General features: G+C 45.4%; 1 protein-coding gene and 1 long non-coding RNA gene across 3 annotated transcripts in view; one reads left to right on the top strand and one right to left on the bottom strand.

Moving 5' to 3' along the window:
• Nucleotides 1–16,295, bottom strand: part of LOC131826587 (uncharacterized) — a 72,944-nt gene that overhangs the window by 2,130 nt on the left and 54,519 nt on the right. The window lies entirely within an intron of this gene.
• Nucleotides 3,477–4,324, top strand: LOC131826580 (small ribosomal subunit protein eS1-like). Its single transcript, XM_059165985.1, has one exon. The coding sequence runs from the start codon at nucleotides 3,500–3,502 to the stop codon at nucleotides 4,112–4,114; it is 615 nt and encodes a 204-aa protein (XP_059021968.1). The 5' UTR covers nucleotides 3,477–3,499; the 3' UTR covers nucleotides 4,115–4,324.

Raw genomic sequence — 16,295 nt, 5'->3', positions numbered from 1 at the left:
CGCGGAAGGAAGAAGGGAGAATTCATTCTGCCTGAGGTGCTGGCAAAGAGAAGAATACATTTGAGCAGGTCTTGAATGATGAGCCGGGACCCAGGTGAAGTAAAACACAAAGTGTAGGACCTGCAAGGGACAAAGGACAAAGGTCCCCTGCCCACACAGGGAGGACCCAGCAGCCTGGCCACTCTGGACAAGAACCATAAGATTTGGGGGGAAGCCAGGCCCAGAAGCTCCAGGCTTGTGCCTTCTCCCAAGGTGAAAGAGAACCTTCCAGGGCTTTCAAGAACAGGAACAGCACAATGAGATTTGTTTCAGAATGATAATTCTGGCAGCTCCGGAAAACCAGAGCTTGGAAAAGAGACAGGGAGGCCGGCAGGGGCCACGGCATCAGTCCAGGGCAGAGAAGACAAGATGGGAGCAAGCACAATGGGGAGAAGGAAGAAGAGGGAGGCCCATCCCATGCAAGTCTCTCTAGGGAGACTCAGAAGCATCTGGGACAACATGACGCCACTGCATGGTTAGGGTACAAATTTGAAGCAGGTGAATGCTCAGCTTTGGATGTGTTGCTTCCAAAGTGTCTGTGGGACATCCAGGACCCATCAGTCAGGCTAGATTAGGCTGGGCCACAGTAACAAATGAACCCCAAATCCCAGTGGGATAAATAATCCAAGGAAGGCACACTGTACTCATTCACAAAGCCTGATGCAGGTCAGGTGTCTCCCCCTCCTGTGGCTCTGCCAGCTGGACCATCTAGCCCTTCAAGGTCACAGTGGCAGAAGAGGAAGCCAAAGAACCACATGGGATATTTTGTGGGGTTGGACCTGGGAGTCACCTCACTGTTACTCATGTCCCATCAGCCAGGGCCTGGGTTCATGTCCTGACCCACCTATAAGGGAGCCTGGCAGACACAGGAGCACAGGGACATTTGGTGGCACACCAGCAGGGAGGCTCCAGAGGCCTTTGGAAATGGTGCCCGGGACAGAATCAGAGCTTGGGACACAGATTTGGACATGACTGTGGAATGAGATCACCTGGCGGGGGATGGAGGAAGGAAGAGAGAAAGATGAGATACAAAATTCCATTAATCCCTCTGAGGTTGTATTTAGGAATTCCCAGAGGATGACTCAAGATGTAGTCCAAAAGTTCACTTCCAAATATCCACTTATTTGTTGTCATGTGGTCCAAGCCTCCAGAGTCTTTCCTGCATTTTTCAGTTTCCAGATGGCACTTTGGAATGGCACAGGCAGCCGCAAGCAGCTGGCACGTGTCTAAGTACCAAACCGTTCTGCAAGGTTCCCTCCACGAAAGGCCAAGGGCCTCAGACTTACAGATTTGTCTGGAGGAGGAGTTTCCAGAGCCTTCCATTTTAATGACTATTTTGAAAGACAACTCACAGTATGGCTGCCTTTGAGATTCATTTCAGAAATCAAAATTTTTGCTACCAAACTATTAAATATGACAGCTTCTTTTTTTTATATTTTATTTATTTATTTGACAGACAGAGATCACAAGTAAGCAGAGAGACAGGCGGAGAGAGAGGAGGGGAAGCAGGGTCCCCACCGAGCAGAGAGTCCGATGTGGGGCTTGATCCCAGGACCCTGGGATCATGACCTGAACCTAAGGCAGAGGCTTTTACCCACTGAGCCACCCAGGTACCCCTTCTTTTTTTGTTTAAATACTTACAGACTTAAAATGTTTTCACAAATAAAATTTGCCACAAATAACTATTATAAATCACGTTTTGAGGGATTTTAGCTTGGGGGTTAATTAAAACTCATTATTTTCCCTTGAAAGGGATATTGCTTTAGTTAAGACCAACAGAGAAGCATGGGATACTTCTTCAACACGGATCTTGCCCTTTCCTGAGGCTAGTGTCCCACTCTGAGACTACGAGAGGGTCATAACACTGGAACCATGTCAGTTTTTGTTTTCTACTTAGCCTCAGAGCACAGCACAGTGCTGGGCACACAGTAGGTACTTAATAAGTATTGAATGAATGTATGGACTGGAGGAAGAACAGAGAATGGATAGAAGGAAGGAAGGATAATGGATGGATGGAAAGATAATGATGGATGGATGGATGGATAGATGGATAGAATGAAGGATAATGGATGGGTGGATAGATAGAGGATGATGGATGGATGGAAAGAAGATGGATGGATGGGTAGAAGGAAGGAAGGATAATGGATGAATGGAAAAAATATGGATGGATGGAAAAAATATGGATGGATGGATGGATGGAAGGAAGAATAATGGATGGATGGATGGTGGATGATGGATGGATGGAAAGAAGATGGATGGATGGTTGGTAGGAATGATAATGGATGGATGGATAGATGATGAATGGATGGAAAGAAGATGGATGGAAGGGTAGAAGGAAGGGAAGATAATGGATGGGTGGAAGGATAATAGATGGAGGATGGATGATGGCTGGGTGGATGGATGGATCAATGGATGGATGGATGGTTCTGCCATCCTGAAAACTCCTAGGGATTTGAACTTCTAAACAACAACTGCTGAAGCAATTTGGAAGAAGGGAAAGAGCACTGGGCTGGGAGTCAGGCGGGCCGGGTTCCAGTGTCAACACTCTACTGATTGAGCTTCAAGAACTTGGGAAAAATCCCCTTCTCTGTGGGCACTTCCATTTTCCTTCTTTAGCAAAGAAGGTAAATAAATTGCTAAATAAATTCTCATCTACCCCAACCAATCTCTACAGCCTCATATATAGCCACTTCTTCCTCTCTCTATCCTTCCAAGCACCCTCAGCTCTGCCCCATGTCCCTAGTCACAAATGCACTCTGGGGAGTTAATACCTTGATGTGTGGCCAAGTGAGCGGGCTGGCAAATGCTCTTTCCAAAAATCAATTATAAAACTGCACAAATTAACAAAAGCAGCCATTTCCACATGCTGGAAATCATCCAAGAGCATGCAACCATTTATGAAGTGTTCATGCTTAAAAACTGCTGCATTTCAGGTAGAAACAGTGAGTCTGGAGCATGCTGGCCCCAGGCTGCTCCCAAAGCACCCTCCCAGCTGGGGAGACTCAGAGACTCTGTAGGGAAGGGCACAGCAGGTGCAATGCCATGGCTGAAGGGACTCACTCAATTTGGATCAATGGGTGACACCCCTGCCTAGTAGCAGTGACAATGGAAATGATCATCTTGAAGGTTGTATAGAATGACTAAGACTGTGTGCCTCTGGAAATGGCCCAAGCCAGCCACAGACTCCTAGATGATCCCAAGGCCATGTGTACTCACATAGGAAACACGAGCAGCCCAGTGAAAAGCAAAAGCCAGGCAGATTTGAAAATGCCTAAATTTTAAATGTGCTCCACTACCCACACAAAGGTCTTTGATATCAGATAGAAGGTTTACTAATTCAAGGTATTTGAGAATACCTCTGATCAAATACTGGCTGATCTCTAAGCAAGGCAGACAGAAGGGTGCAAAAGCTATAAGTTAAAAATAAAAATTAAGCCCTTTTGGCTCCCTGAGCAGCGCCATGGTGGTCAGCAAGAACAAGCGCCTTACAAAAGGCGGCAAAAAGGGAGCCAAGAAGAAAGTGGTTGATCCATTTTCTAAGAAAGATTGGTATGATGTGAAAGCACCAGCTATGTTCAATATAAGAAATATTGGAAAAACATTAGTCACAAGAACTCAAGGAACCAAAATCGCTTCTGATGGCCTCAAGGGTCGTGTATTTGAAGTGAGTCTTGCTGATCTGCAGAATGATCAAGTTGCATTTAGAAAATTCAAGCTAATTATTGAGGATGTCCAGGGCAAAAACTGCCTGACCAATTTCCATGGCATGGATCTTACCTGGGACAAAATGTGCTCCATGGTCAAAAAATGGCAGACCATGATTGAAGCTCATGTTGATGTCAAGACTACCGATGGTTATTTGCTTCATCTATTTTGTGTTGGTTTTACTAAAAAACGCAATAATCAGATTCAGAAGACCTCTTACGCTCAGCATCAACAGGTCCGCCAAATTCGGAAAAAGATGATGGAGATCATGACCCGAGAGGTTCAGACAAATGACTTGAAAGAAGTGGTCAATAAATTAATTCTAGACAGCATTGGAAAAGATATAGAAAAAGCTTGTCAGTCTATTTAACCACTCCATGATGTCTTCGTTAGAAAAGTAAAAATGCTGAAGAAGCCCAAGTTTGAATTGGGAAAGCTCATGGAGCTTCATGGTGAAAGTAGTAGTTCTGGAAAAGCTACTGGGGATGAGACCGGTGCTAAAGTGGAATGAGCTGATGGATATGAGCCACCAGTCCAGGAATCTGTTTAAAATTCAGACATTCAATGGTGACAAATAAAAGATCTTATTTGTGATGTTTAAAAAAATAAAATAAATAAAATTAAAATTAAAATTAAAAAAAAAATCACCAGCAACTACACACAGCAAGGGAGATAGATTTCAAAGATTTAGCCCAGGTAAGCTACTTCAAAAAACAAACAAATGAATAAGAAAAATCAGAAATAATCTCTGGAAGAGAAGAAAAATCCAGAATCAATGCAATAGATTGAAAAACGTCATTTTTAACAACAACAACAAAAAAAAAAAAAAATGTGAGAAGTACAAAGAAACAGGGAAATATGACCTATAGTTATAGGAAGAAAAAAGCATTCTTCCATCTTCAGGGGACCCCAGAAGTTGGATTTGGTAGTGAAAGACTTCAAAGCAGCTGTTTTATACACACACACACACACACACACACCCAAAGAATTAAAGGGAAGCATGACAATAAGAAATCAACAAATGGCAATTCTCAGAAAGGAAAAAGAAATAATGTATCAAATGGAAAGTCTGGAGTTGAACACAATAATGAGGAAAGTTCACTGGAGAGGCTCAGTGGCATACTTGACATAGCACAAGAATGCATGAACTTGAAGACAGAGTAATGAAAATTTATCCACTGCGAAGAACAGAGAGAAAACTATGAGCAACAATGAACACAGCTTCAAAGACACATAGAACAACATCAAGCACAACTGCACGTATAATGTGAGTCACAAAAGAGAGGTAGAAAAGGGTTAAGAAATAAACCATGAGGAATAATGGCCAATATGTTTCCAGATTGATGAAACACTTTAAATCAAACATCCAAGAAACTAAACAAATCCCAAATAGGTTAAACACAAAGAGATATACACCTATACATACTATAATCGAACTGTTGAAAGACAAAGAGAAAACCATGAAAGCAGGAGAAAACCAAAACTTCATATATTATGAACAATACAATTAACAGATAGCTTTTCATTAAAAGAGGAAAAAAAAAAAAAAGAACAGGAGAAGGCAGTGGAATGACACATTCAAAGTGCTCAAACTGGAAAAAAAAAAAAAAAAAAACTTAAACAAAAAATCCAGCAAAACTATCCTCCAAAACTAAAGATGAAATAAAGATATTCTCAGATAAACAAAGATCAATAATGTATTGTTAGCAAAGTTGCCTTGTGAGAAATACTAAAGGGAAGTCCATTAGGCTGAAAGGAATTGGCACCCGATGATAACTTAAATCCACGAGAAGAAATAAAAAACAGCAGAAATGGTAAATATGAGAGTCAATATGAAATACTCGATAAATATATTTTTCTTAATTTTTCTCTTAAATTCTTTAAAAGACCTAAGTGGTAATTACAATTTTCTACTCTTGGGTTTATAGCATTAAAAGACACGAGATGTATGGCAATGACAGCACAAGGAAGGGGGAAGGATGGAGTGCACTTTCCACAGAAGGAAGCTAGTGCTAATTTGAAGTGGACTGAGACAAGCTCAAATGTATTTTTGCAGTTCCTAGAACAAACCTAAGAAAATCATCCACAGTATATGGTTTTTTACAAGAGAAATTAAAAGGGGACACTAAAAACATTTACTTAGCATAAAGGAAAACAGTAAAGGAGAATCAGAAGAACAAGACAACAATAAAAAAAAAAAAAAAAAAAAACCTCAGGAGACATGGAGAAAACAGCACAAGGGAAAATGTCAATATCATGTAATAGAAATTTTAATTTAATTACTTAAGGTCAAATAATTTAATTTATAGTTAAATGTGAATAGTCTATGCACTTAAATAAAAAGACAGAGATTGTCAGACTGAACAAATAAGCAAGATATGAATGCACACTGGCTACAAGAGACAAATCTCAGATTCAAAGATGCAAGCTAGTAGGTTGAAAGTAAAAGTATGGGACAAAGATACACTGTGAAAACAACCACAGTAGGAGAGCCGGGAGTGACTACTTTGATATCAAATGAAACAAATGTTAAGAAATATTCCTAGAGGCAAAGAGGGACATTTTATAATGATAGAAGGGCAGATCTATTGGGAAAATATAAAAATTTTAAATGTACACACAGCTCATACTAGAGCCTTGAAATACATGAAGCAAAAACTAAACTCCTTAAAAGGAGAAAGAGACAACGAGGCAACAGCATCAGAAGAGGTATTGATACCCCACTCCTGATGGCTAGGAGAACAACTAGATTTTAAAAATCAGCAAAGATGCTAAAGACTGGAGGACACTTCCAATCATATAACCTAGTGGACCCAGTGACTTTGCATCACACTTTCTTTCCAAGCACACATGGAACATTCTCCAGGACACACCATGTGCCAGGCCATAAAATGATCCTCAATAAATGTAAAAATCCTAAATTCACAGGAAGTATGATCTCTGACCACAATGGAATTCAATTAGATATTAACAACAGAAAGACAGATGAAAGCCCAAAATATTTCAAAATTGCACAACATGCTTCTGAGTAACTCAAGGGTCAAGGAAGAAATCATAAGAGAATAGAGAATATTTTGAAGTGGGTGAAAATCCCTGCAATGTACAAAAATGCATGGCGTGCAGTCAACACCACGCCTAGCACAGAGTTTGTAACTTCAAATGCCTACATTAGAAAAAAGAATGTTCTTAAATAATCAAAGCTTTCACCTAAAGCAGCTAGAAAACAAAGAGCAAACTAAGCCCAAAGCAAGCAGAAGAAAGCAAATAAGAAATATGAGACCATACATCCATGAGATAGGAAACAGAAAAGCAAGAGAGAAAATCAACAAAACCAAATGCTGGTACTTTAAAAAGGTGAAAAAAGGGGTGCCTGCGTGGCTCAGTGGGTTAAAGCCTCTGCCTTTAGCTCAGATCATGATCCCAGGTTCCTGGGATCGAGCCCCACATCGGGCTCTCTGCTCAGCAGTGAGCCTGCTTCCCTTCTTCTCTCTCTGCCTGCCTCTCTGCCTCCTTGTGATCTCTGCCTGTCAAATAAATAAATAAAATCTTTAAAAAAAAAGAAAAGAAAAGAAAAGAAAGGTTCAGACCCGTTTGGCTCCATTGGTGAATTCTACCATTTAAAGAAAAAAGAAAACCAATCTTGCACAAACTTTCTCAGGAAATGGAAGGGGTAATACTTCCCAATTCATTTATTCCTTGTTAAATTGAAACAAAAATCCTTAATAAAATATAAGCAAATAGAGTCCATCAAAATGGAAAAATGATTCCTCACCATAACCCAATGAGATCTAACCCAAGAAAGCAAGGTTGGTTTAATATCCATGTATTAATTAATGCATGTAGTATATTAATAGACAAACGAGGGGGAAATCACATTATTATGTTGCAGAAAAAGCATTTGAAAAAATTCAGTATCCACTGATGATAAAATTTCTTTGCAAATGAGAAAAAGAAAGACACTTCTCAGACCAGCTGAGGACAATGCAAATATCCACAGCTCCAGCTACCATTGTGCATGTTGGTGAAAGACAAACAAGGCTTCCCCCCTGAGATTAGAAAGAACCAAGCATGTCTTCTCTTACCACTTTTATTCACAGATTCTCATCAGGGCAATAAGGCAAAACAAATCGCTGAAAGCATCCAGATTCAAAGACATCCGGCTACCTTTGTTCACAAATGACATGATTCTTTATGGAGAAAATCCCCAGAGACCCATAAAAACACTATAGAACCAATAAACAAATTTAGCAAGACCACATGATACAAGATCAATAGATAAAAATCAACTCTATTTGTATATGTTAGCAACAAAAATCCAAAAATGAAATTAACAATTCTATTCACAATAGCAACAGATAGAGTAAAATGCTTGGGAATAATTTTAACAAAAGAAGTCATGACCTACCCTGAAGTCTACAAATGTCACTGTGGGAAATTAAAGATGATATAACTAAATGCAGAAACATTCCATGTTCGTGGATTGGAAGACTCAATATTGGCAAGATGGCAGTTCTCCACAAATCGATCTTTAAATTGAACGTAATCCTCACCAAAATCCCATTGGGCTTTTTATTTTTTTTTAATTTTATTTATTTATTTGACAGAGATCACAAGTAGGCAGAGAGGCAGGCAGAGAGAGAGAGAGGGAAGCGGCTCCCCGCTGAGCAGAGAGCCCGATGAGGGACTTGATCCCAGGACCCCGAGATCATGACCTGATCTGAAGGCAGCGGCTTAACCCACTGAGCCACCCAGGTGCCCCCCCATTGGGCTTTTTAGTAGAAATTGGCAAGCTGATCCCAAATTTTATATGGAAATGCAAAAGAACTAGAATTGCCCAAACAATGTTTAAATAGAAGAACAGAGGCACCTGGATGGCTCAGTCAGTTAAGCATCTGACTCTTGATTTCGGGTCAGGTCATGACCCCAGAGTTGTGAGATCAAGCCCCGCCCACATCAGGCTCCACACTCAGTGTGGAGTCTGCTTAAGATTTTCTTTCCCTCTTCCTCTGTCACCCCCCCCATAAACAAATAGATAAATAAAATCTTTTTTTAAAAAGATTGAAAAAGAACAAAGTTGGAAGATTTACACTACCCGATCTCAAATTTACAGCCAAGATTCAGTAATCAAAGCAGGGAGGCATCTGTGAGGGGACAGATGTATAGACCAATAGAACAGAATGAAGCGTCCAGGAACAAAACCTTACAGGTAAGGATAATGGATGGTTGACAAAGGTGGAAGACAGTTCAATGGGGGTGAAGGAAAGCCTTAGATCCAGAATATACAAACAACTTAAAACTTAAGAGGGGAGAGAAGCCACGGGAAAATGGGCAAAAGAAGTGAACAAACATTCCACCAAGGAAGACAGACAAATAAATGGTCAAGCATATGAAAGTATGTTCAACACCATTAGTCACGGAGAACATTCAAAACACAGGGATAGACTACTGCACCCCCACTCAGGAGGCCACAACAAAGGACAGGTGGAAAGGACAAAGAGCCCAAACCACGCACACCACTGTGGGAAAGTCCAGTGGCACCGCCACTCTGGAGACAAGATGATGATTTCTGGGAAAGTTCATGTGAGCCCCACCCAAACCTCAACATCATGGAGTTTCACTCTCCTCATCGGTGAAATCAACTCAAAAATAGCAGTGCCCACTTCATGGGAGAGTGTGTCCACTCTTCCCAAGAATCCATCCGAGAGACCCAGAACCACCCAGCCCAGGCTGAGTGACCAGCGGTCAAGGGATGGTTGCACAGATCTGTAGGTGTGCTGGAAGTTACAAAGTGGCTTCCAACAGGTGGATTTTATGATGTATGAACTGTACCTCAGTAAGTCTGTTTTTAAGACAGAAAGAAACATGTTTCAGTGGGGTTTTCATTTTTCATCCTTCATGAATGCACCTACCAGGTCTTGAGCACCTCTGCTGTGCCCCTTGGGCCAGCTGCTGGAACCAGGTGAAACAGCAGGTGACTGAGAGGTGAGCGTTATTCACCTTGCCCTCATCACCCTCACCAGCCCCACAACATCCCTGCGAGATGGGTGCTGCTCTCCTCATTCCCATTGTGTGGATGGAGAGACTGAAGCTCAGAGAGGCTGTACCCATTATGTAAAGTAAAGGGGTAAAGGTCAGGGTCAAGCCCAGACCACACTCCCACCTCCTTTGCCTCTGACCTCAAGGAGATTATCATCCTCCCTCTTCTCCCCTTGTTTGGGCCCAGGTTGTCACTGCAGAGCCAGACTAAAAGCCTCTACTCTTGGGAGGTCCCTAGCTTCCCACTGAGTGACAGACCCCCATTCTGCTCCTTGTGCCTTTGCTCACACGCTCCCTCACCGGGCATGCAGAGCCAGATTTCCACTCTCACAGCCTCCTGCCCTGAGCTTCCTCTTTCCCTACAGCACAGCTCCCACTCGGAGGAGCACACTTTCATGCCTTGGCCTGATTCTTGGGGTACCTGTCCTCCCTGCCCCACCAGACCTTGAGGCCTGGTCTATGGAGTGGGGTCTGTAATGGGATGACTCATGTCCTTACAAAAGTCATGTCCAAGTCCTAACTTCCATAACCTGTGTATATAACTTACTGGGGAAAAGGGTCTTTGCAGAGGGACTTAGTCAAAGATCTCGAGATGAAGTCTTCCAAGATTTAGGATGGGCATGAAGTCCAATGACTGATCACCTTATAATAGAAGAGAAGACCAGAGAGGAAGACCATGTGAAGAGATAGGCAGAGATCTGGTGACACCTCTACAAGTCAGGGAACACCAAGGATTCCCAGAAACCTCCAGAAGCTAGGAGAGACACCTGAACAGATTTCCCCTTCACAGCCAACACTGCCAACACCTTGATTTTGGACTTCTGACTTCCAAAACTGACAGCATAACTTTCTGATGTTTCAAGCCACCCAGTTTGTGGTCATTTGTTATGGCAACCACAGAAAACTCAAGTGGTGTGGAAGTGGGGTGGTGAAGCCTGGGTGGCTCAGTTGGTTGGACATCCAACTCTTGATTTCAGTTCAGGTCACAATCTCAGGGTTGTGAGATCAAGTCCCACATTGGTCTCTGCACTGACCGTGGAGCCTGCTTCAGATATTTTCTCTCCTTCTCCCTCTGTCCCTCCCCCTGCTCTCTCTCGCTCTCTCTCTCTCTCTCTCTCTCTCTCAAAACAAAACAAAACAAACAAACAAAAAACAGGGACACCTGGGTGACTCAGTTGGTTAAGCTTCTGCCTTTGGCTCAGGTCATGATCCCAGGGTCCTAGGATTAAGTCCCATATCAGGCTCCTTGCTCAGCAGGGAGCCTGCTTCTCTCTCTGTCTCTGTCTGCCATTCTGCTTGCTTGTGCTCTCTCTCTCTCTCTCTCTCTCTCTCTCTTTCTGACAAATAAATAAATAAATAAATAAAACCAATAAATACAAAAATAAAATTCACACAGGGTCCATGCCCCAGGCACCATACCACCCGTCCCAGCACAGGACTGGCCCCATCTGGATGAACCAGATTCGTGTGAGTCAAAACCTCCTTGTGTCTCTGATTTGTCACCTGGAGCCCCTCCCTGACATGCCGGCTGAGAATCGGTTTTATCTTTTCTAGAAACCCTGAGGTCTCATCAGTGATCCACAGGACAATCTACCCTTCTTCACAGCAAGCATCTCGCCATGTTTAGAGCAAGAGGCTCTAGTCATTCCTATAAAACCAGAACAGGAGAGAAACCACTTAGAACAAATCCTCTGAGATCAAAAACCAAATGTCCTGGTACATATCAGGGACAAGTGGGAAAGGATACACACTGAGCAAAAACAGAGATGCAGGAGGGCTTTCAGAACTGAACATTCTCCTCTGTGCTCTGGGGGCAGGTGATACAGGTGTGTGCAGGCTGAGAAAGCACAGAGTTGTGTCCTCACCATCTGCACTCTTCTGAGTGTATATGTGTTAGGGCCACAGAAATTTTACAGGTGGGGCCAAGAATTACGAACATCAACTTATTTTACCCTAATGAGACGAAACTTGAGATATAATTGGAGCAAAGTGCTGACATTTAGGACTAACCAAATATAAGTCAAGGCTTACAGGGGTGAGTTTCCTGGGGTGATTTTTCCAACAAGTCCTGTGAGAGCACAATACAACATCCCTCGTGTTATGTTCCCTTGACAGCCCCACTGCAATGCCAAATTTATGTGTTCTCTTGACTTGGCCCAGATAACTGGTTAAACATTCTTTGCAAGTGGGTCTGTGAGGGAGTTTCCACCTGGATTGGCAGACTGGGGAAAACAGATGCATGGGCCTCATCCAATGTAAGGGAGACCCAGACAGAACAAACAGGCAGAGGAAGGGCCCATCCATTCTCCACGCTTGGGCTGGGACACTGATACCCACGACCAGTCTCCCCATGCTCAGAACCACAGACCCGACTGAATGTACACCACCAGCTCTCAGGCCTGCCTCCAAACCACACCGCCAGCCTCCCTGGCTCTCCACACCATCCATGTAAGCCAACATCTAGAATGAGATCTATTGTGAGGACATGGCTTGCGTGGTTATTGTCCCAGATGTGTCTTCTGGTTGACTCAGCTTCTCTGGAGAACCCTGGCTGATTGAACCAGTACAGAGTGTTCTTTCACAACCACATTTGGTCATTCTCTTGGGGAGCCCGCCTGCCTCGTGCTCACCTCAAGGAGTCCTCGTTCCTCACCCGCTCCTCGCCTGACACCACAGGCCTGGCTGGTCCACTGCCTGTGACCCCTGCAGCTCTCTGGCTCACCTGGAAAATGTCACCAAAATCTGCCCCATGTTGGGAGACACAGCTTCTCCTACTGTCTGTCTACACTGTGTTGGCCTGATTCAGGAAGGGTCCCGCCATCTGGGGGACACTGGCCAATGCAAGTGTCAGACACAGACATAGGCCAGACCCCTGACAAGTGACAGGTGTCTCCATGTCAGACAGGATGGTGGTGGCTACGGGCCACTCTGTGCGGTCAGTCATACTAGACCCCAGGGCAGCCCTCAAAAAACCCCAGCTTGGGGTCTTCAAACAATTCATTTTCTTTCACTTCTGAAGGCCAGAAGTCCAAAATTAAGGGGCTGGTGGGGTGGGTCCCTTTGGAGGGCTCCAGGGCAGATTCCTGGTCTTTTCCCACTTGTAGGGGTGCTGGCCTCCTCGCTCATCCCCGACTGCAGGACAGCTTCTTCCCATCTGTCTCTGACCTCTGCTTTTGACCTCACATCTCCCTCTTTTGAGCAAGCTTGTGATTCCACTGGTGCCACCTGGATAATCCAGGACAGCCTCTCCATCTCATGGTCCCTAACTCTTTCACTTCTGCAAAGCTTCTTGCCATAGGAGGCACCACAGTCACACATTTAGGGGACCTGGGTGAGGACATCTTTGGGGGTCGTTATTCTGCTCTTCACATAGCCACCTTCACTCCCCTGCCTGGCCATCCCTTATTCCTTGCTCTCCCCTAACTGCCTAGAGCCCACTGATGACCGTCAGGATGCTCTTCCTTCCTCCTCCAGCCCCCCGCCAACCCACACCCACACCTCTGTATCCTCGTCAGGGACAAGCTGTCCCCGTTGACAACGGAAAGATTCAAACTGCTGACAATCTCCTATTTGCTGGGGGGATTTGAAGAAGGCATTGAACCTCTCTCAACAATGAGTCTCACTCTCCCTGCCATGCCCTCTGTGGAAGGGAGACTTGCCTCTGTCCAGTCCCTTCTTAGCCACCACCCCTCAGTTAATCAGGGTACAGGCAGGGGACAGCCATGTGGACAGGTGAGCCAGGGACACCAAATCTCACACAAATCTGCCATGGCTTCTGCTGTCCAAGTGATGCATGGGCAAATGGCATATGACTTGGTTTCTCCAGATGAACATTTTCCTCCAGGGGCCATCTACAAGGGCCCTGAGCTCAAAACTTGGATTCAAGAGTAAGAGTGTCCCATGGGGGCCTTGAATCTGAGACACGCACGTACTCCAGCATTGACAAGAGTCCCACGTCCTGGTGCTTGAGCATTGTTTTCAAAGCAATAAAAACCAAGGAGCTCTAGACAGTCAGGGGAGAGCAAGGAGCAGGAGTCCCAAGAGCTGGAGAGGGCTTGGCAAGCCTGGAATCGTGCAGGTTGGGTCCCTAACCACACAGCAGCATCAAAACCAAGGACTGTTACTCCCGATGCCTGCCCAGTGGGCTCCCCTGGGACTGAGTGAGACACGAGGGGCTTCATGAGGAGTCCAGCTAAAGTGTAAAACCATCATGGACCACGTGTCCATCAGGGGATGGATGGATAAACAAAATGTGGGAAATCCACCCAATGGAATACTATTCAGCCTTGGAAAGGAGGGACACCTGGGTGGCTCAGTCAGTTGGGTGTCTGACTCTTGATTTCAGCTCAGGTCATGATCTTGCAGCCCTGGGATCAAGCCCCACATGGGGCTCCCTGATCAGCAGGGAGTCTGCTTCTCCCTCTGCTCCTCTCCCTACTCACTCTCTCTGTCTGTCTGTCTCTCTCTCTCTCAAATATATAAATCTTTAAAGAAAAGGAGAGAAATTCTGACACATAGCACAACATGGCTAGACCTGGAGAGGACACAGTGCTCAGTGAAATAATCCAGGTGCAAAAGGAAAAATCCAATGAGTCCGGGGACACGAGGCATCTGGGGTTGTCAGACTCAGAAATAGAAAGTAGAGTGGTGGGCGCCATGATGCAAATGTACACAGTGCAATTGAACCATAAACTCAAAGAAACCCTTACGATGGTAATTTTTGCGTGATATGTTCTTTGCCAATTTTTTTTACACGTTATGGATTACCACCACCATTTCCCCTATCTTTGTCTTTCCCCCATCTTCCTCATCCTGGTCTTCATCCCCACGAGGAGGTCAGGCTGGGGCAGCTACCGATTTCCACCCACGACCTGCTGACTCTCGTGCCCGATGGGAACAGAGGGAGGACCACAGGGCTGTTGGGCAAGTCATTTGGAGAAACCACACAGCAGACCGTGTAGGTAAGTGTGCTAAGAGGTGACTGACCAGATGATTGAAGTGTGTTTGTACTAAAAATATTTTTAAAGCGCTTCTCTTGATTTATACCCGAAAGAAAATACCGCAAAGGAGAATGAATTTTCAACTCAAGTAGCACTTATGCCTGATCTAACTAAATTAGCTCTTTTGAAATAGTGGTTTTGCTCTGACGCCTGTAATGAAAATAACAATAATGTGCATTTAGAGGCTGTTTTATCCTCTAGAAGCCCAGGGCTTCCATGGTGAACAATTCCCTTCGTCTGTGCAGACCAGCAGGGTGACAGGCGAGGGAAGAGCGGGGGTGGGGGGGGTGCTGAGGGGGAGGGGCATGAGATTCCTAGCGGCTGATCATGTTTGGTAAAATCAGCAAATGTCAAATATGCAAGGAAGTGGATTTCTCGGTGCTCTGAGGAGCCTAGAGACAAATGGGCCAGAAGTCAGGTTTCCCTCTGTCCAGAATGGAGTTATGTCCCCCAAAATTCATACACAGAAGCCCTACTCACATACTCTGGTGGTATGTGGAGGTGGGGCCTTTGGGAGGTGACTAGGTCATGAGGTCATGAGAATGAGGCCCCCCCGCGATGGGATCTGTGCCCTTGGAAGAGAGGGAGAGACGCCAGAGCCCTCTTTCTCTACCTGGATGCCTCCTGGGCTCTGTCCTGCTGCTCCCTCAGCACCCCTGACATCTTGCCTCAGTCTTTAGGGGATTCCTGAGCCCACACTCCCCAGCCTCTCTGCCCCAGGTAACCTGTTCCTACCCACCTGTTCGACTGTAGCTCATCCACAATCACCTCCTCCAAGAAGCCCGTCCTAACCACCCGCATCCTCAGGAGAGTGACGACCCCCCCCCGCCAACACACACACACACTCCGTGTTGTCACTGTCTCTGTGCACATCAGCTCCCTCCGCCAGAGGGGAAGCTGTTGGGGACACAGCCTGCAAGGTACCCTGCTGCATTCGGGCCTCCAGCACAGAACAGACTCAGGGAGGGGCTCGACACTCGCCCCCGGCAGCCTCACCCCATCACAGGCTCTGGGAACACATGGCAACAGACCATCCCCTAAGCCTGAAATTCATAGTCTCACTAGCTCACAGCCCAGCCTCCGATTCAAGAATCCTGCTATCCCCACTTTGGAAAACAGGCCCCATCCCAACACAGGTATCAGAGGCCAGTCCTACACCCACAGCCGGGGCCATTTCCGGAGTGAGTCCCGTGCACCACCCGCGGGCCAGCTCTTGCCCTGAGGCCCCTCCCTCAGCCTCATGTAACGAGCATCCTCACCCACTTCACAGGGGAATCAACTGAGGCTCCTGGAGGGACCTGCCCAGGGCTAGCAAGGGGCAGGACAGGGCTGGGGCAGGATCCCGTGTCTGTCTGAGTCTAAAGCCAGAGCTTCTCACCTAGAGTTTGGATCACCACGAAGGCAGGTGGGTCAGAGGGGTGGACCCAAGGCCAGAGCAAGCCAGGCATCGTCCATCGATCTGGAACTCAGGTCCCGGGACCAGAGCCTTCCCTCTAGCGGCTCTTACTCACTCAC

Source organism: Mustela lutreola, chromosome 1 (assembly GCF_030435805.1).
Source record: "Mustela lutreola isolate mMusLut2 chromosome 1, mMusLut2.pri, whole genome shotgun sequence".
Classification (NCBI taxonomy): Eukaryota; Metazoa; Chordata; class Mammalia; order Carnivora; family Mustelidae; genus Mustela; species Mustela lutreola.
The sequence above is the reverse complement of the archived record's forward strand: the minus strand, read 5'-3'. Positions and strand labels throughout refer to the sequence as shown.